General features: G+C 43.5%; 1 protein-coding gene across 3 annotated transcripts in view; it reads left to right on the top strand.

The window, feature by feature from the left end:
* Positions 1–10,094: 10,094 nt before the first annotated feature.
* Positions 10,095–19,941, top strand: part of ENO4 (enolase 4) — a 34,286-nt gene continuing 24,439 nt past the window's right edge. For all 3 annotated transcript variants that reach the window (XM_054033438.1, XM_054033439.1, XM_054033437.1), the window contains exons 1-3: positions 10,095–10,270; positions 15,340–15,468; positions 19,506–19,696. In XM_054033438.1, the coding sequence (XP_053889413.1) occupies positions 10,112–10,270; positions 15,340–15,468; positions 19,506–19,696 (479 nt within the window). In that variant the 5' untranslated portion in view covers positions 10,095–10,111. The remainder of the gene's footprint in view (positions 10,271–15,339; positions 15,469–19,505; positions 19,697–19,941) is intronic.

The following is a 19,941-nucleotide window of genomic DNA, read 5'->3' as shown; positions in this document are numbered from 1 at the left end:
TTACATGTCTATTTCTTTAAAAAAATAAAATAATGCAACTCTGGAAATTCTTCTCCGTAGGTAGACCCAGCCAGCCTTGTTTGGTCTGTGCTTTGTAATCACGGTAAATCAAACAGGTAGCTTATTTTGACTAGTGTTCAAAATGCTCATAATTGATAAGAAGCTGAAGGGTAAAAATTCCTACCTGCCTTCCCAGATTAGGAGTGTAAAGGGAGACAAAATGCTGCAAGAACTACTTACTGACAATAATCAGTTGGTAGGACAATTTGCCCATCATAATGGAGCATTTAGTGCTTTTAAGCTAAATACCTCAGCATATTAAGCAAACAGAAGAAAAGCACGTTAAGAGATGTCAGAAACCTGACCTGTACAGTGCTTAGAAAGTCGATAGTGCTAAGGTGCCCATGTTTGACCCCCTTTTCCCTCACATGCCCATTCCCAGTCTAGCTGTTCAGTGTGGCTTCTTCTCTCCAGCTGGGGAGCTCATTAAAAAGCTCTTGCTTCCTGCCTAGCTTTGTCACATTTTCTGCAGGTGCCTCCCACTGTGGCCACAATGAGCTCTGGAAGGGAGGATTCAGAGCTGTCAACAACTACAGGAGGCAACTTCACACAGCATTGTCTTAAAGGACCAGCCTCATTGTGTGCATCCCTGGACCCGGCAGCACAGACACCAGCTAATGAGATGAGACCCTTTTTCTCTGTGTGTGTATCCCTCTGTTTCTCTTGCCTTTGTGTAATGATTTAACTTGATCGCTTTGGTCCCTTTTTTGGGGGGGGGGGGATTGCGCCAGTGATCAGATAAAGTAATTGCCTGTAAAACACTGCTCTGCAACAACTACTATGTCTTTGGCTGAAAATGTCACTGCAATTGAAAAGCTCTTAGCACAGTTCAAGAATGAGGTTGCAAAAGAGAATCAGCTGATGCATATAGATGCATCTATGTCTATATATAATACGTCTACTGTGCACCCAGCTCCCCTGGTGTGTCATTTTGCTTTCTGAGGGCCACTTTCAACAAATTAGCAGTTTGCATGGGATTAAAAAAAGTTAATAAACACACACACAAATCCAGCTATGGAAATATTCTTCTCAGTTTCTTTAGTCCCACATGTCATTTGCTCCCGCAGACATGAATCCTGGGAGGAGAATATTATACTGCTATAAATGCCTAGTGTATTTATATTTTCTCCGTGTTTCCTGGTCCACTGCTTAAATAACAACATACTCACAAAAGGGCTAATCTGAATGCATAGTCTTGGAAGGTTGTCTCTGTGCAGGTGGTGAGAGGGGAGGGTCTGGAGTGAGGTAGGAGGACAGGGGATTATTTGGATACTGCAGTTACAAACTGCTATGAGTTTTATGCCCTCCAAACCTGTCACTTGGCGGCAGCAGTGACACACAAAATGTTCAGATCAAAGCAAATCCACATTTTGTGAAGCTTTGCTCAATAATTTTAATAAATGACCACTTCCAAAAGAATGCTGTGGTAGAGAGCAGGTTATTTAAATAAAATAGAACTCTTGCTTCTTAACTAATTAGAGTAAAATCATGAAAGGAACAGAAATAGCTTGCTTCCAATATTCTATTCATCTCCGTCTCCCAATAGGTGACAGCATGAATTTCTGCTAAGAGTTTTTGCTAAGATACATATTGTGCATTGATGTAATACCACACAATTTTAAGGGCACTCCCACTGGAGAAACATAATTTTGTATCAATAGTTTTTCAACAGACCTATAGTCTATAATAAAAGATGAGCATATTATATATATATATATATATATAGCCCCTAGAGATCTTGCAGGAAGACGAGACTTGAGCAGTAAATGGGCTTTTTGATATTATTTTTACCATCATTACTTGCAGATAAGTTTAAACAAGAGAAAGCAAGCACTTGTGTGTTAGTTTATTCAAAATATGATCAAACTAAGTTGAATGTCCCCTTCAAAAAGCAACTTTTCCCAACTTTGTATATTCCAATCATTAATTTTCTGTTACATACACACAATCTTTTATAATATTCATGAGTACAACTGTCCCAAACCCATGCTTGTAAAACTTTAAAAACTTTTATATGACACCAAACTACCATATATTCCCTATATAATGAATGACTGTTTGAAGCTACTCAGACAATTGGAATGTTAGAATCAATCCTTTGGAAATTTATCAGAAGGCAGAGTGCAGGTGAGGCTGCCAGAAGGACAATGCAATTTACTATATGGTCCCACAATTTGTCATATGGATAGTGTCATATGTAAATACTAATTGTAGTGTTTAGTAAGACACTCAAGAGGTCAGGTGAGTTGATGATACTCAGACTTCTAGAAATATCGCGGGACTGATCCTGCAGTCCATTACATCAGTTTTATTCTAGAGTAACTCTATTGACTTCAGTGGAAAGGCCCATAATCCACAGTGTATACTCAAAGGGCTGGTCCACACTAAGCCCCCAGTTCGAACTAAGATACGCAACTTCAGCTATGTGAATAACGTAGCTGAAGTCGAAGTATCTTAGTTCGAACTTAAAGGTACTTACCGCAGGTCCACACACAGCAGGCAGGCTCCCCCGTTGACTCCGCCTACTCCTCTCGCGGAGCAGGATTAGCGGCGTCGACAGCGAGCACTTCCGGGATCGATTTATCGCGTCTAGACAAGACGCGATAAATCAATCCCAGAAGATCGATTGCTTGCCGCCGAACCAGCGGGTAAGTATAGACGTACCCAAAGACTTATTGTAGCTATTAGGAGTCACTAAATCTTATCTATCCTCACACTGTTCCTATTGTAAGGATAGTAACACAATTGGTGCCCTGGAGCCTTAATTTGTTAATTTTCCAGGTACATCACAAAACTCATCTTTTTGCAAGGCTTTAGGAAAGATGTGGATTTCTTAGTGGTGGGATTGTAGTCAATAAAAAGATATAGCGGGAGCCTTGTTTTTTCTCCTCCAATGGGGAGTCTACTGACAAACAAATTGTGGGCCTGTATACTGGAAAAACTGAACTATTGTTTACGATGTTTTGTTAAGTAATTGGAGCTGCCTGGAGAGGAGGATAAATTGTAGTAAATCCCCAGATAAATCCTAGTAAATAAATATAGTGCATATACCCTTTATTACATATATAATACATAACAGAGTTTAGATATCCCAGCTACATCTGGTCCTTCAATATGATGAATGATGTTAAAACATTGTAATGATAGTATTGCCATTCATTGGATGAATTTAATACACCATTGTTTCTTTGCAGTGGCGAGATAAAGAGGATTTGGTAGAAGAGGGGTGGAGAATACAGTTCCCTCATACAAATAATTCTGTCTGCTGATTCCCAGAACAAACAACTGATTTCAGTCTTGTGTCTGGAGAGCAGACAGACAGAAGGACTGGGAAGACTGGCTCTGGATCCCTTGATATAAGTGTAACATATCTTGAGTGGAGGTGACAACTGCTACTTTTGCTTGTCCTTAAGCAATATGGCCTTTGAATGAACTCCCATGACTGGCTGAGCTGGTGCAAGCAGTTTAAACACCATTTTCTGGCAACCCCTGAAATTATTTTTTACAGGGAGGAAACACCAAAGAAAAAGCCCAGCCACCTCCTATGGAACAAAAGCACAAAAAAACCTGACAGTAGCTAGGGAATATAACTTGCTCGTCTGGCCTTTACTTTCACCTCAATATAGGCAATACTCTGAGGGGACCCAAACAAGAATTATAAAACAGAGAAACCAATATAATGCGAAAGAGGTTAATTCAGAGCTATGCTGTGTATTATAAAGGCACAATTTAATTTAGAGTTAAATCTTTAAGAAACTAATTTATAGATCATCTGAAGAAATGCCAGGTTTGCCTTTATATTTAAAATTAAATAGCAACACTTTGCATGTCTATAAAAATGTATAGCATAAGAAATGTGTATACAGTTGCTTTCCAATTGTTGCAATATACTATTTTATCTTTTGTATATTTTTTAAAGGAGTGGGTGATAGTACATTAACTGTTGGCACCATCACTTTGACATAATGGTTTGACATTATCTCGGTAAATACAATTGTGTATATTTATTACTTCTCTCAGTCTGGTCATGAAAAGTCAACAGATTACATGTCCTCTCTCCTTGCTGTTTAAAGTAGTGTGGGTGATTATTATGACAGATGTTTGGATATTTTAAGTACAGTGTAATTGTTTTCTGGCTGAAGCTGTGACTGCGTGATTGGTTTGCTCCACATACACCCAACAGAATACTGACCAAATGCACTGTATCACTGCAAGAAAAGGGTTTCCTGTCAAAACATATTTTGCATCATTCTCAAGTTTTTTCACTCTGGTTTTCTGTTGATATTCATAATAAATGAGAACTGGAAAGTTGAAGTCCTGTCTCTAGTTTAAATAGTTACTTTGCTGTGGCAGTGCAGATCACTGTAAGTACTATTATTATATTTTCCATTTCAACAGCTTTTCAATGCCCTGCATATGGTTGTTCTTAAGACGATACATAAGCACTGACCGCTGAAAATGTAAAGCTTGGCCCTGCGTTCATTTCTCAGGCAAAATTCTGAATATATTCTTTGCATCAGACTTTGATCTCTGTTACACTGAAATCAACAGAGTCACTAGATTTATACCGTTGTAACTTCCATCATTATCTAGCCCAAGGACAGAAAGATCAGGTCCTTATGAAAATTTGTTATGAGATTACACATATCAATGTCTTTACCATTCTAGGAATCTAATGCATCAGGTCAATAATCAGTAGAATTTTTTTCTGCAAATATATTTTGCCATATTACATGTTTTGTGGTCACTCACCTGGTGCAGTTTTCAGTCATTATGTAGCGCTAAAGAATATGCTGTAAAAATCACATTACTCTGCAGTTACAGGGTTTTACTTTTCCTAAAATCCACAGAAGCAAGTAAAAATTACTACAGCTATCCATATATCTGATTCTTGAGTTCTGGTTATTGTCAGTGTTTTATCAGGAAATGAGAGAAGGCACCTGCTAACTTGTTACTCCCTCCCCACCTCAATGAAATTATATATGAAAGGGGCAGAGGGATGACTGTCAGCCACTGCTAGGAACTCAGAAATTAGGAAACTTTAAAGTTAAAGTTGCAAATGCAACCTTAACTCTTTGTGCAATAGAAATAATCACACAATTCCACATTATTTCTCAAATAATATCATAAACTATTTTTTCTAAAATCTTATATGCACATCTTGTAATACTCACACCGCTAATTTCACTGTTGTGGCATTCCAGTATATCTTAGATTTCAAGCCATCTTCTAAGAGAGGATGTAGACATGCAGATCCCACTGATTTCAACAGAAATTGAACATGCTCAGCGCCACTCAAGATTTGGCCATCAGATAATTTACACATTAATACTGTCTTTAAATAAATGTTATCAGTACCTATGAACTCTGCATTGAACAGACTTTTTTGCAGGTAGATATGCCTTTGAACAGTCATTCGTGTTAGTAGCTCAGTCACTGAAGAAATATACAGACATAATTGCATTTATAGAGTACATTATTTAAATTTATGTAGAAGTATAACTATTTTTTATGTGTCATGTGATTTTCCCTCAAAGTTTCTTATTAAGAAGGCAAAGTTAAAAATCAGGCACACAGCATTAACATTGGCATTTCCGGACTTTTGACTGCTCACCAATGCAACCTTACCATTCACTTAAAGCTTTTTGTGTGGAATCTCCTAGGTTTTTTAAAAGGGGTTAAATGACATTTACCATCCTTCTATGAGGTTTCACTTAATAAAGGTTATCAAGTACAGGACATGATTAAAGGCAACAATGGAAGGAGTGGGTATATAATTCAGGACCTCTTCGCTCCAAGACTTGTACAGTATTTCCCTAGGCTAAAGGAAGCTATTTACATCTGACTTATAGCAGGTCATGAGTAGGATCACATTATAGTACTGTAATATTAATTTCATATCCTGTCTGAAAATTATATTCATGTTATATGAAAATTAGTAGTGGAAAAGGGGTTACGTGACAATTGAGATAAATATATATTGCAGAAATCTGAATTAGTGGAATGGAGAAAACAGTACATTTTAACTTTATGGTCTTATGGGCTTATCCCAAAGTGACAGTCAAATTTTTGCTTCAGATGGTGCCATAGTGTTTGTGACATCCACTTTGAACTACAATCTAGTTGTGTGTCAAGTAGGATAGACCATCATTCACAGCATCAGAGCTTAGGAAAGAAGGTTAAAAGTTCAAGACATGCCCCAAGTGATTAAGGTTGTAAAAGTCAGGGATGTACCCTGGGAAACAATGTGATTTCAAAAGAAAACATGATTACTCATTTTGTCTCCAAAAAAAACCTATATATATACATATATAGTATATATGTAAGAGAAAAATAATAGGAACTAATTCTGTGTAAAAATAACAATATTAAATTATCACCTTCCTTTTGAATTCCATAATCCAGAAGTTTCAGTTCTCTTGAGGAAAAAAAGGGATAAAAACTGTTTTCCTATCAGTGATTGGACACTGAACACCGAGCTAATAATTTTTCTCTATCATTATGATATTAACTTTAAAACACACTTGTCGTTAGCTGTAATTTAAAATTAGTTATTTTCAATATATAAAGGATAGGTATTTATAACTATTATATGGGTCACTGGCTCACCTGTAGTGACTGTGTCTCAATGTTCAGTCACACTGGTCAGCAGTTCAAAAGCTTACAATGGAGATAACTGGCATATAAGTCTCCTTCATTAAAGGTATGCTTAGTTCAATGACAAGCCACTGGGTCAATAGCGCTCACTTAAGTGTAGGGAAGAATATTTCCTCTCCACTGCTTGAATTGCTATGTGAAATTCTGTGTCACACCAGAGATCGGTCAGGATAATCATAGTGGTACATTCTGGCCCTAAAATCTACACGTATTGGACCTGTCTCCATGTAATTAATTAGAACCGTATGCTTGTAGAAGTGAAAAATTTGCTGAATATATCAGAATCTGGACTCCATTTCAAAAATGCTCTGAAAAAGAAGGATCTGCTGTCTCTAAGCCATTTTTTTTCCAGTAAAAATCTGATTAGTTCAGGGGAGGCCAGCTCATCCAAACCCTTCATTTACAAACTCAAATATATGTTCCGCTGTTTCTGCTCTACAGCTCTCTCACCTTAGTTGTGGGTTTTTGTGGGGATTTTTGTTCTGTTTTTAAATTTTTGTTAGTATATGCTCTTTGAATAGGTTGCAAGCTTATAAAGCTATCTTGCTCTTATTTTTGAAACAGTAACATCTTATTGCTACAAAGCATAACTGATTAATAAAGATATACATTTCTGTTTATTTCTTTTCTCATCTTAATAATATGCTTGAAATAAGAAATTTCACAAGGATCTTTAACTATATGTTAAATTTTAATTCTATATGGCTCTGTGTATGCTCACAAGTGCACTACCTCAACTAGGGTTACCATACGTCCGGATTTTCCCGGACATGTCCGGCTTTTGGGGGCTCAAATCCCCGTCCGGGGGGAAATCCCCAAAAGCCGGGCATGTCCGGGAAAATCGGGAGGGCTGGGTGGTGCTCGGCCGGGGCCGGCGGTGCGGGGCCGGTGGCATGGTGCCGGGCCGGGAACTAGGGGCGCAGTGCCGGGCGCGGGGCCGGACGGGGAGCCGGGAGCGCGGTGCCGGGCCGGGGTCCGGGCTGGGAGCCGGTCAGCCGGGCCGGCGGGGAGCCGGGCCGGCGGGGAGCTGGTCAGCCGGGCCCGCAGGGAGCCGGGCCGGTGGGGAGCCGGTCAGCCGGGCCGGCGGGGAGCCGGGCCGGCGGGGAGCCGGTCAGCCGGGCCGGCGGGGAGCCGGGCCCGCGGGGAGCCGGTCAGCCGGGGAGCCGGGCCTGCGGGGAGCCGGGCCGGCGGGCCCGCGGGGAGCCGGGCCCGCGGGGAGCCGGGCCCGCGGGGAGCCGGGGAGCCAGGAGCCGGGGAGCCGGGCCCGCGGGGAGCCGGGCCGGCGGGCCCGCGGGGAGCCGGGCCCGTGGGGAGCCGGGCCGGCGGGCCCGCGGGGAGCCCGGGGGTGCGCCGGGCCGCCGGGGGCCGGCAGTGCTGGGCGGGCCGGGGGTGGTCGGCCGGGGCCGGCACCCCAGGGCCCGAGCCGACCCAGGCTGGCGCCGCCGGGGGGCCAGCCTGGGCCGCGCCTCCTCCCCCCCACACCTCCCTTACCTGCTTCAGGCTTCCCGCGAATCAAATGTTCGCGGGAAGCAGGGGAGGGGGCGGAGACTTTGGGGAGGGGGCGGGGTTGGGGCGGGGGTATGGGCGGGGCTGGGGGCGGGGCCGGGGGCCGTGGAGTGTCCTCCATTTGGAGGCACAGAATATGGTAACCCTACTTAAACAGAGCCGCCATTTTCCCGGACATGTTCCGCTTTTTGGCAATTCCCCCCGGATGGGGGTTTGACTGCCGAAAAGCCGGACATGTCCGGGAAAAAGAGGACGTATGGTAACCCTAAGCATGGTAGAATCAACAAAGCTAAGAGAAAGAGTTGAATTCCTTTCAATTAACAAAGCTGTTTACTGAGTCCCCATTAATTACACCATTGCAAGCCTACTGACAATAATAGGGTTGCACAGGCATCACTGATAGCATGAAATGGCTTTATTCATCAGTTAACTACACAATAATAGGTAGGATCATAGAATAAATCCTCCTTTTACTACATACCTGCAACTACTATCAGTGTTAATGGAAATTACAAGGGAATAAAGAAAATAAAAATTAACATGATGTGTATCAGTAAACTAAAGTGATAAATATTTCTAAAAGAATTTTTACTATTATTTCAAATGGGTTATTCAATAAGAACCAGTAATTGTTAAAACTGCTTTCTATTCACTGCTTCCCTAAAGTTAACCAGCAGTGTTGGAAAAAAAGATCTCATCAAAGCTTTCATTCAATCATAGGTAGCCTCGGAGGATGACTGAGGGCTTTATCACACCAATGCTTTATTTACAGCCTTATAGAAGGCATAAGGCAAGAAATTAACATTTTAGTAATCTGAAACTGGTTTGAGGAATTTTATTTTCAATTTGTTAAATTGTAACAGTGGGAAAATCCAAATAGCTCTCACCATGGCACTTCCTTTAAGGAATGCCTGGGGTCGGTTCAGAAGATTCTTCTGAGAAAGCAGACATAGGAAGAGGGATTATGTCCTCAGAGAAGTACTGTGATATTTCAAAGGCAAAAGAAAATAACTGTGTAGGGATTTTTCTTCATTACCACCCACCCCAGAGAAGTGAACATACAATGAGCAAGGTCTATTGGTTTTAGAACTGAGGAAGTGTGCCGCTAATAGCATTTTAAGTCTCCATTTTCAGTTACTTCAACAAAATTACCAACGAACCGGGCAACAAAGTGAAAGTTTTTCGGTGAGAAATTGTAGACTACAAATGAAACATTTCACAGCCTGAATGATCTTTTTTCATTGAATGTAAAGGATTTTTAAAAGCAGAAGTAAAGTTACTGGGGCACTTAGCAGCTTTGTCCTCACTAGATATTTCACAAACTATAATCTGTGTCTCTTTCAGGATGTTAATCTTGCGCAATTTTGTTGTTCAAAGACTCTTTTACTACAAAAGCGAACTCGCTTGAAAGTGTCTAGCATTAAAGATCATAAACCAACCCCTGGAAGAGTCTAAGCGAGAGCGCGGACCCTCCACCGTGAAAAAGAAGAGCTGTAAACATCTGACTCTAACCACAGCAAGCCCAGCAACGTGGCAGTTTATAGCCAGGGCAAATCCAATCCTCTTCCTTAATTCCCAGCTGTTCACACAGCCACGACACCTGCCACCTCCACGCACTAGTCACTGTAGCCCACAGGACACTCATGAGGCAGAGCAAATACCCTCATCCGGGCTCCCGGGGAAAGCTGATGGGCCGGTAGGTGACTTGCCCAGGGCCACACAGCAGCTCACTGGCAGAGGCGGGGAGAGGCGAGCGTGGGGGCGGGGTCTGACCCCCGACTCCTCCCACAGGGCGCGCGGAAGGTAACCGCCGCGGCGGCAGCTGTCGCGCGAGAAGTCGGCGCTGAGGGGACGCGCTCCGTCTCCTAGCAGCAGCCTCCTCAGCCCCATGGAGCCCGGCGGGGAACGCGAGCGGTGGCGGCGGGACCTCCCCGAACTCAGGCACCAGGCGGCCGAGTATTATCGGAGCAACGGGGTCCCGCAACGGCTGGAGGAGGCGCTCAACGCCACGTTCTACCTGCGTCCTGCGGACCTCTACGGCCATCTGGTACCTACCGCGGGGGAGTAGTGCGCGGGGAGGGAGGGGGCTAATGCGCAGGCGCTGCACTACTTCTCCCCGCCCCCCCTTGACAGATCCCATAATCCCCCGCGCAAATGGAAAGTGGGCGGGGTAAGGTTGAGGCTAGGACCTCTGCTCAGTGGGAGGGAGTGAGAACGAGGCTTACCCGCTGTAGCAGGGGTGGAGGGATGAGGCAGGTGGTCCTGGGGGGTACCCCGCCTCCTGGCCTGGGCTGCTGCAGCGTCACCTAGTGGGCACTCCAGCCTCCACCTGGCTGACCTTCCCGTGAGATGGTGCTCGAGCCTACGGGTACCAGCTCACATCACATTATGGCCAGGCTCATCTCTTTGCTATTTTTCATAAAGCCTCAGCTCCTGGATTCTCGGGATTAGGTGACAATTTCAGTTTCTCACCAAAAGAGTTATCAGCCCTTCTGGTTGTGGAGCAAAGCTTAATAACGCGACCTACCTACCTACCTGCACCAGAAACCAGAGGACAAAATGACCCTTCCTTTTATTTAGCTTAAAACAGATTTGTCACAGTTTGAGGCGTGGGGCATGGTTTTTGCATGCTTGGGTTTGTCACTGCTGGAAGGGCAGCATTAGATGGCCCTTTAACAGAGCTATTCAATCATGTTAAGCTAGCTCGATGGAATTTTGAACTAACAAGAGATTGCAAAGGATTTTCTTCTGAGACTGTAGGCAGACGCTCCCACAGTCACAACTGTTGTGCAAACCTCTGCCAAGCATCATAAGAATGAAGATAAAGGGAATCTGGTTAGTTTTCACACTGCTATTGGTATTCTGATACCTGTGGGCCTCGGTGAAATGGACAAGAATCAGGCAAGCTTTACCCTGCAGCTGTTCAGCAAAGCTCTGGCCAGCAGCAGAGAACTAGTGTGGCCAGTAAAATATCCTCTCAGTATAATAGTGGAATGGCCAACACCATACTCTAGAAGCTGTTTTAAAAAGATTGCCTTCCAATGCTTCCTCCTACACAAATCTCTCTAGGATAATGAAGTCTTACATCTCAGGCATTATTCACTGCATTGTTCCATGTTGACCTCAAGTTTCATTATCTCCCTGATAAGGTATGACCACTAGTTCTAGATCGGGGTTCTCAAACTGGGGGTCGGGACCCCTCAGGGGGTTGTGAGGTTATTACATGGGGGGTTGCGAGCTGTCAGCCTCCACCCCAAACCCCGCTTTGCATGCAGCATTTATAATGATAAATATATAAAAAAGTGTTTTTAATTCATAAGGGGAGCCGCACTCAGAGGCCTGCTATTTGAAAGGGGTCACCTGTATAAAAGTTTGAGAACCACTGTTCTAGATTGTTTTACTAGAAAGAAGGTAAATCAAACAAAATTCTGTCATGCTTGTGATAGTTGATTTTTTTTATGATACTTGTTAGGTATACCTCTGCCTCCTCACTGCAGCTTTCCACACTGTGTACCACTCTATTCACCAGGATTGCATCCATAGCTACGCTGGTGTTTCTAGTTTCCACATGTTCTGGTTCACTTCCTACCTCGCAAATCACTCCCTGGATTTGGTGATGGTTCCTCTTCTTTGCTAAGACCAGCTCTCTTTAGTTCTTAGTCTTGTCTTGTCTTTTCCCTCTTGGGCATTTACCATATTAACACAGATGGAACTCAACTGTAAATAACTAATGATTCCTATGGCATCTTGACCAAGTCAGCTTGTGATATCACCTACATATTCAGCTGAAAAAAAGCTGAGAAGATGAAATGCTTCTCTTGGGCAAGAGAAGCATTCACAAACAATCCTTTTTGCTCTGTCCTCTTTCTTGAAGTCAGATCTCTCATTTGCTTCCTCTATAAACTTAGAAATATTCTTCCTCTAATTAACTTACATTATGAAGGCAAAAGTGATAAGGCGGGTGAGGTAATATCTTTTATTGGACCAACTTCTGTTGGTGAGATAGACAGGAGACCAACAAAAGTTGGTTCAATAAAAGATATTAAGTCACCCACATTGTCTCTAATATCCTGGGACCAACGCAGCTACAGCCACACTGCATACAACAATGAAGGCAAAAGTGGCAGACATGATGCACTCAGTAACAGTGTATGCACAGCACTGCATATGAGAACCTCTTTTTGAAAGAGGGTGGCTTTTTTGAGCCTCCAGGATTGTTTGATAGTGTTTTTTTCAGAACCACTTAGAGCTTAAATGGGATCTATAACATTTTACATCTTCAAAGTACTGTACATTAATATTTACTTGACCAGTTAACTAATACATTAAGAAGTGTTACAGGATATTTAATGCTCCTTTAAGGCCAGATCCTGTGAGTCATCCTCCAAATGGCTTTAGCAGAGTTGTTCCTGAGTAGGCTCTCTCCTCTGCCTTTTCCCCTCTGCTTTCTAGAGACAGACAGGTACAGTCTTTTTTCACATGGCTTATTCAAGGTCAGAGTGCCCTACACCTGCAACATCAGAAACTCCTCAGTGGGCCATCAGGCAGTGAGGGGCTTATTTTGTGTGTCAGTTTCAGGAGTAACTGCACCTGTATTCCTCCTCCATGGTCCACTCCAGGATTGCCCAGTCTTACAGCCATCACCTGGCTCTGGGCAGGGACCCATGTTCCACACCCTTCTGACCAGGAGCTTTAAGGATGCATACCCCCTGCCAAACACTGTGATATCCTCAACAAGCCATTCGGTCTAATAGCCAGCACCTGTGTGTTGCTTTCTTTCTGAGGGCTATGAACAGTGTATTGCCAGCAGTTACAAAGGGGTTCCAAAGAGGTTGGATCTAGACTGTTCTCAGTGGTACCTGATGACAGAACAAGGAGTAATGGTCTCAAGTTGCAGTTGGGGAGGTTTAGGTTGGATATTAGTAAAAACTTTTTCATTAGGAGGGTGGTGAAGCACTGGAATGGGTTACCTAGGGAGGTGGTGGAATCTCCTTCCTTAGAGGTTTTTAAGGTCAGGCTTGACAAAGCCCTGGCTGGGATGATTTAGTTGGGAATTGGTCCTGCTTTGAGCAGGGGGTTGGACTAGAACCTCCTGAGCTCCCATCCAACCCTGATATTCTATGATTCTAAATGTTTATTTTTTTTCTAATTTTGGATTCTCGTTTTTTATTTAAGATTTTTTTGATGATCAATTTGCATTTTTAAGATTTTTTTTATTTAACTATTTTTTATTTTAACAGCTGTGCAGGGTAGTGTTCAGATTAGGGCAGTGCTGACAGTGGGGATGCAGGAGATCCTTGTGAAGCTGAGGGGCCAAAGACCCGAGGGTGCAAGGTGTGGTGTAAGCTTCAGTTGTCCTGGCCCCCTGCATTTGGAGTAGAGACTCCCAGCCAGGGCTGGTAAGGAGGAGTATGAGCCCCAGCCACGGGGAGGCTACCCCACTGCTGAACAGTTCTTGCCTGGGAATGGCTCCCACACTCTTGGTTGGGGCATGAGCGAATGGAGCCATGATAGCAGAGCTGCAGAGGGTTCCCTGCATAGCTGAGGGGCCAGTGGCACTGGATCCCTGCAGGCACAAGGTGCAGGGAAGGCTGGGGTCCTGGTGAGGGAAAGCAGAGCTCAGGCCAGACTAGGGCCACGAGGCAGAGTTGTCATCCAGGGACAGAGCCACCACCATGTCCTGGGACAACAACTCCACGTGTCTGCAGGGATTGGACGTCACCGACCCCACCCACTCACTCACCAGCCAGAGGTGTGGGAGCTGTTCCTGACCAGGAACTGTTCAGCAGCAGGATGGCCTCCCCTATAGCTGGAGGCTCATCCTCATCTTTGCAGTTCTGGCTGATGGTCTCTGCTTCTCTAGACCAGGACAACCACAGCAATCCCCCACACATTGTGCCTGCAGGGATCAGGTGTCACCAGTCATGTGGCCATGCAGGAAGCCATCTGCAGCTCTGGTGTCATGGCCCTGCTCCCTCGCTACAGTGACAACAGAGCTGCAAGGCTGGTGACACCCAATCCCTGCAGGCACAAAGTGTGGGGGAGGCTGCGTTCCTGGCAGGGCAGAACAGAGTCTCTTAGCACTCCTGTGCCACAAGGGCTATTGAGGGCTCCCTGTACTGCCACAGGAGGCATTCAGCAGTGGAGTGGCCTCCCCCCTGGCTGACACCAGCTTACTCACTCCCATGACAGCAGGGTTGCAGAGGGCTCCCTGCACTGCTGCAGGGCCAGCGACACCAGATCCCTACAGATGCCCCATCTGGTACCAACTGATATTTTTTCAGTTGACTGCAGTGTGTCAGCTGAAATGGATGTTTACTGACTGTTATTGATTAAAACTGAATCCTGCCAAGCCTAATTACAAGTTACCATGCAGCTTTTTCTCAGCAGAGCACATTTATTCTTAGGGTAAAAGCATCACAGAGAAAACATAAAAAACAATGAAAGTTCTGACATGCTTATTAATAAACATACCAGAAATCATCCATCCGTTTTAGGGGGCCCAGATAGGTCAACACTCTTCCAACCCTTCCCTCCAGGGTTGGTGTCCCCTAGGATCTATGGTCCTGTCCATTTGCTGAATCAAAAGGAGGTCAGAGGTGAATTCAAACTCATTCTTTTATACCAAAAGCCCTTTCTTTATTTCCTAGTCTCTGGAAAACTCAGCCTAAAGCAGTATATGCAAACCACCCCAGGGTATGGTATGTCTTGGAGTTGCATATAATCCTAGGAGTAGTCAGCTCCGACTGTTTTTAAATTTCTGGAGGAGCTGTGGTAACCCTCCCCCATGAAGTAGGACACAATCATACATAAACCATTCATAAATTAATACAATAGTCCCCAGATATATGGCATGGGGCTGTAATACCTGTCACAATATGAACCTGAATAGAAATGAATAGTGCTATGTAGATTGCCAGCAGAAAGTATAAACCCAGGTTCTAGAGTGGCTGGCTCTGAAGCACACAATATAGGAGTAAGAATACTAAAGTATCCTGATGAATATCAAGACACAAAAATAGATTTACCCAATGATGGATTTAATACTAACATAAAATGAAAGACTTATTTACACAGAAATTGATATTTTTAATCAAACTCTCTCTTTTTTTCAAGGCTAACTACTTCTCTACATTTTCAAAACCTCCAGTAATATGCAAATTAATTGGAAGGAAGGTCCTTGATGGAGTTGGTCGACCAACATTAGAACTGGAAATATTTTGCACAGTTAAAAACCATGAGAAGGTATGAGCTACATCTTATTTTGTTACATATCCTAACAGGACATTACAGAGAGATGCTCATCTCCACCATTGTTAATGATGGGTCATTTTAATTAATGAGACAAAATGGAGGAGTTAAATGTGGATCTAGATCCTGAATGAATTACTTTTGTAAGTCAGAAGTACCAAAACTCTGGTGAAAATTAACTACATTGCACTACCCCTGACTATTATACAGTATTTACTGTTTTTGGAATAATAATGCTTTCTTTATATTTTAATTTGTAACCCACATCTGATATTACATTTATGTATGTTGTCGTTTGTCATATAATTGTACCCTGGTCCTTGCCCTGTTATACTGCCGTAGTAACCATAAGCAAAAACTCCGCTTGACTCCAATGGTGACAGGAGATAGCTTTTAGCATTTCTCAGACTTGGACCCTAATTTAACTCATCCCCCCTACAGAACATGAGTTTTGCAGTTCTGTGTCTTGCTTTTCTTTCTTTAAAATGTCTCAGTGGCACCTTTCTCAGTCTTCTTACACTGGTCATATGCTAGAGGAGGCTCCTGTCCTCCTCAGTAGACCCACGGAAGTCAACAGAATTACTCATGTGTTTAAAAATATACATATATGTGTTTGCAGGATCAGGGCTGTCCCTGTTCTTGGAGATAGCTCTGCGTGTTTTCTACTGTACATTTATTTTCATTCATATGTTTTGAGCTACATATCTTTCTATTCCTATTGCACAACTATATTTCAGAAAAAAAGCATGCAGTCTAGTGTTAACACAGTTCATGTGAATGAACAGGTTTTCATCCTGCGAGTTTAGGGAAATGTACGTTTCACTCCATTCAAAATATTGTTGTGTGTTCCAGAAATTCAACACTAGTGCTGAGTTCCCCTCACATTAGCATTATTCCACATTAGCATCCAGGGTTTTTCCATAGATGGCTGAATAGAGACACTGGATTTATGGCTTATTACAACAATCTATATCCCACTAACAACCCGCTACCCCCAAGCTACTTTTTTTTTTACCCCTTCCCAACCCCCAATGAATGGAGGTATGGTAATAGACCCTTCACCTTGAATGGTCCATTGAAACTAGTGTTAACTAGTTATGCTAAACAACCTAATCCACCTTATATATAGCTGTGATACTCCTTGAACTGAAGAAAAGCTCTGTGTAAGTTTAAAAGCTTGTCTCTCTCACCAAGAGAAGTTGGTCCAACAAAAGATATTACGTCACCCACCTTGTCTCTACTTCACTACTGATGGTAGCTATTTACATTCTCCTAGAAGTAGAGCTATGATTTACAGTAACTCCTCACTTAACGTTGTAGTTATGTTCCTGAAAAATGCGACTTTAAGTGAAACGATGTTAAGCGAATCCAATTTCCCCATAAGAATTAATGTAAATAGGGGGGATTAGGTTCCATGGGAAAAAACATTTGCCAGACAAAAGGCATTATATACATTTTAAACAAGTAATTTAATACAGGTACTGTACTATAGTTGGGAGTGCCCCTGCCTTACCCTACACAGGCACAGCCCACAGGCACTGGAGATGAGGCAGGCAAGGAGACTGAAGGTGCTGTAGGCTAGGAGAAGCACGTTGCGCAGCAGCAGCTTCCACTACTCTGTAAGCACCGGGGTGGGGGGTTCAACCCTCAGCCCACCCACTCCTCCCCTTCCCCCAAGCCCCCATCCTTGACCTGCCTCTTCTCCCCCTTTACTTCCCCCACTCCTCCCCCCACTTCTAAATGCTGCAAGCCAGCTGATTGCCATGGGCAGGAGGCAGGGGAGGGAGGGGGGAGACGCGCCGAGTCCTCGCTCCTCCCCCCTCCCTCCTGCCTGGGACAATCAGCTGGCTTGCGTTTAGGAGGCAGGAGGGAGGAGCGAGGACTTGGCGCAAGCTCCCCCTCCCTCCCCCCCGCCTCGTGCCCAGGGCAATCAGCTAGCTTGCGGCATTCGTTCGGGAGACGGGGAGGGAGGGGGAGCCTGCGCGCCGAGTACTTGCTCCTCCCCCCTCCATCCTGCCCCCAAAACGCCGCAAGCCAGCTGATTGCTGTGGGCAGGAGGCGGGGGGAAGGCGCTGATCCACGGGGTCTGCCGGCGGGCAGGAGGTGCTGTGGGGAGGGGAGGGGGGGCGTAGGGAGGTTGCCAGCTGTGGAGAAAGCAGGCAGCCAAACAACGTAAGAGTGGAGCATTGCACAACTTTAAATAAGCATGTTCCCTAATTGATCAGCAACGTAACAACGAAACAATGTTAACCGGGATGACTTAAAGTGAGGAGTTACTGTACTTCATTGAAAATGCTCAGAAAAGGAGACAATTTATGTATTTTTTTTAATCCAGTTTGAAAAGTATTTAAGGTTCATTTTGTCTAACATCCTTAATGCAGAGTATCAGCGAGGTAGCCGTGTTAGTCTGGATGTGTAAAAAGCAAGAAAGAGTCCTGTGGCATCTTATAGACTAACAGATGTACTGGAGCATAAATTTTTGTGGGTGAATACCCACTTCGTCGGATGCATGTGTCTGATGAAGTGGGTATCCACCCATGAAAGCTTATGCTCCAATATATCTGTTAGTCTATAAGGTGCCACAGGACTCTTTGATCCTTAATGCAATCATCCTTAGGAAATCTGTAAAGGATGCACAGTAGTTAGTCACTGATCAAAATGGAGTTCATTTTAAAGGTCACATTGTCATTATATGACACTTTTGACTGCAACAATAGACAGCTCTTGTATCATGATTAAGGTTAAGATTCTGTCACGGGTATTTTTAGTAAAAGTCAGGGACAGGTTGTGGGCAATAAACAAAAATTCGTGGAAGCCCACGACCTGTCCCTGACTTTTACTAAAAATACCCGGGTGGATAGAGAGTTACAAACAGTGGCGCCGGGGCTTTCCTCTGCTCACAACCCTGCTGCTGCTCCTGCGGCATGGGCTGGCCACTGCTGATCCAGCCCCACAGGGGCTGATCCAATCCTAGCTGCTGCTCCAGTGGGCCGGGGACCGCTGTTCCAGCGAGCCTGGGGCTGGCCAACTGCCAGCTATTCTGGGGCCACTGTTCCGGTGGCTCCAGGGCTGATAGCTGCTCTAGGTCCCAGAAAGTCACAGAATCCATTACCTCTGTGACAGAATTGTATCCTTAACCATGATTCACCAGCATTTATACTTGTCTGATACTGTCATTCACCCTCAGTTGTTAATGTAATTTATAGGCACATCTTCCTATAATATTGCCAGGTAAACAACACTTATGAAACTTATTTTGGCAGATGCTTATTTCAGACGAGGAAATGGATGCAAGGTTTTGAATTTTTTTTAAAGTTACCTATGGTCATCTTTTTTTAAATTTTGTTTTGTACATTTGGCAATCTATTGTCAGTAATATTTGTAAAGAATTTCTATTGCTGAAAGATCTGGAAAAACACTAACTTACACAGAGACGTTCACACTTCAGCAGACCTGAAGAGCTTGGAGTAAGCTTGAATGCTTGTGTCTCTCTTGCCAAAAGAAGTTTGTTCAATAAAAGATATTACCTCACCCACCTTGTCTTACAGTGAAAATAGCATTCTAGTGGTTAAAACACAAACTAGGAGTCCTGGGTTCTATTCCTGGTGCTGTCACTGTTTTAGGTCCAGATTCTGCAATCTGATCCCTATCTCCATGCAAAGCCTCACTGAATTGGGACTGGACTGAGACACCATGTAGGTGTAAGTTCTGTTGGCATTGATCAGATCTGCAGGCTCAGGGCCAGTCACTAACTCAATCTGAACCTTACTTTACCATCCTATAAAATGAGTGTAAAAATTATGTGACAGGATAATTAACACATAAGTAATATTCATAAATGGTTTGAGAATATTAGATGGAAAGCTGTAAGTGCAAACGTACGAGAAACCAAGAAAAAGCCTGAATTACGGGATCAATTAAGTTGCTGGGGAGAGGGGATATGTATAAGTCTATATCATTTTAATCTTTTAAAGTGACATTTCAAAGTTAGAAATGGAAGAGTCTGTAAGCTTTTCACAATCATTTTGCAGAGCATTTGTTCCATTGTGGTCTCTTCTCACTCTGAAATCCTTGAAAATGCTTCACCTGAAGCAATTGATGCTGATGAGAAAGAAAGAAATGACTCTATTAATAGAGCCCTGGAATGGATAAATGGATCACTGAATGAAATGCTCAGAGACCTGCAACCTGCTGACCAGTGTAAAGTTGATGAGCTGCTTGGGTAGGTCTTGCATATTATTTCACTGATTTTTACTGTAGTAAAACAAATTATTGCAAATAATTGTATTGTAAATAAATAATTTGTGCAAAATCTCAGTATTTTTTCTAATGTTATTCCTAATTCTTTCCACACAATATTTCTAGATATTATTACCACTAGAAGCCTTGCACTATATTATTTCCAGTGCTGTATATTTATATAATGTGAAGTTCATCCCAGCCTGCACAAAATCCAGATAAACCAGC

The sequence above is a fragment of the Malaclemys terrapin genome, chromosome 7, assembly GCF_027887155.1.
Source record: "Malaclemys terrapin pileata isolate rMalTer1 chromosome 7, rMalTer1.hap1, whole genome shotgun sequence".
In the NCBI taxonomy this organism is placed as follows: domain Eukaryota; kingdom Metazoa; phylum Chordata; order Testudines; family Emydidae; genus Malaclemys; species Malaclemys terrapin.
The sequence above is the reverse complement of the archived record's forward strand: the minus strand, read 5'-3'. Positions and strand labels throughout refer to the sequence as shown.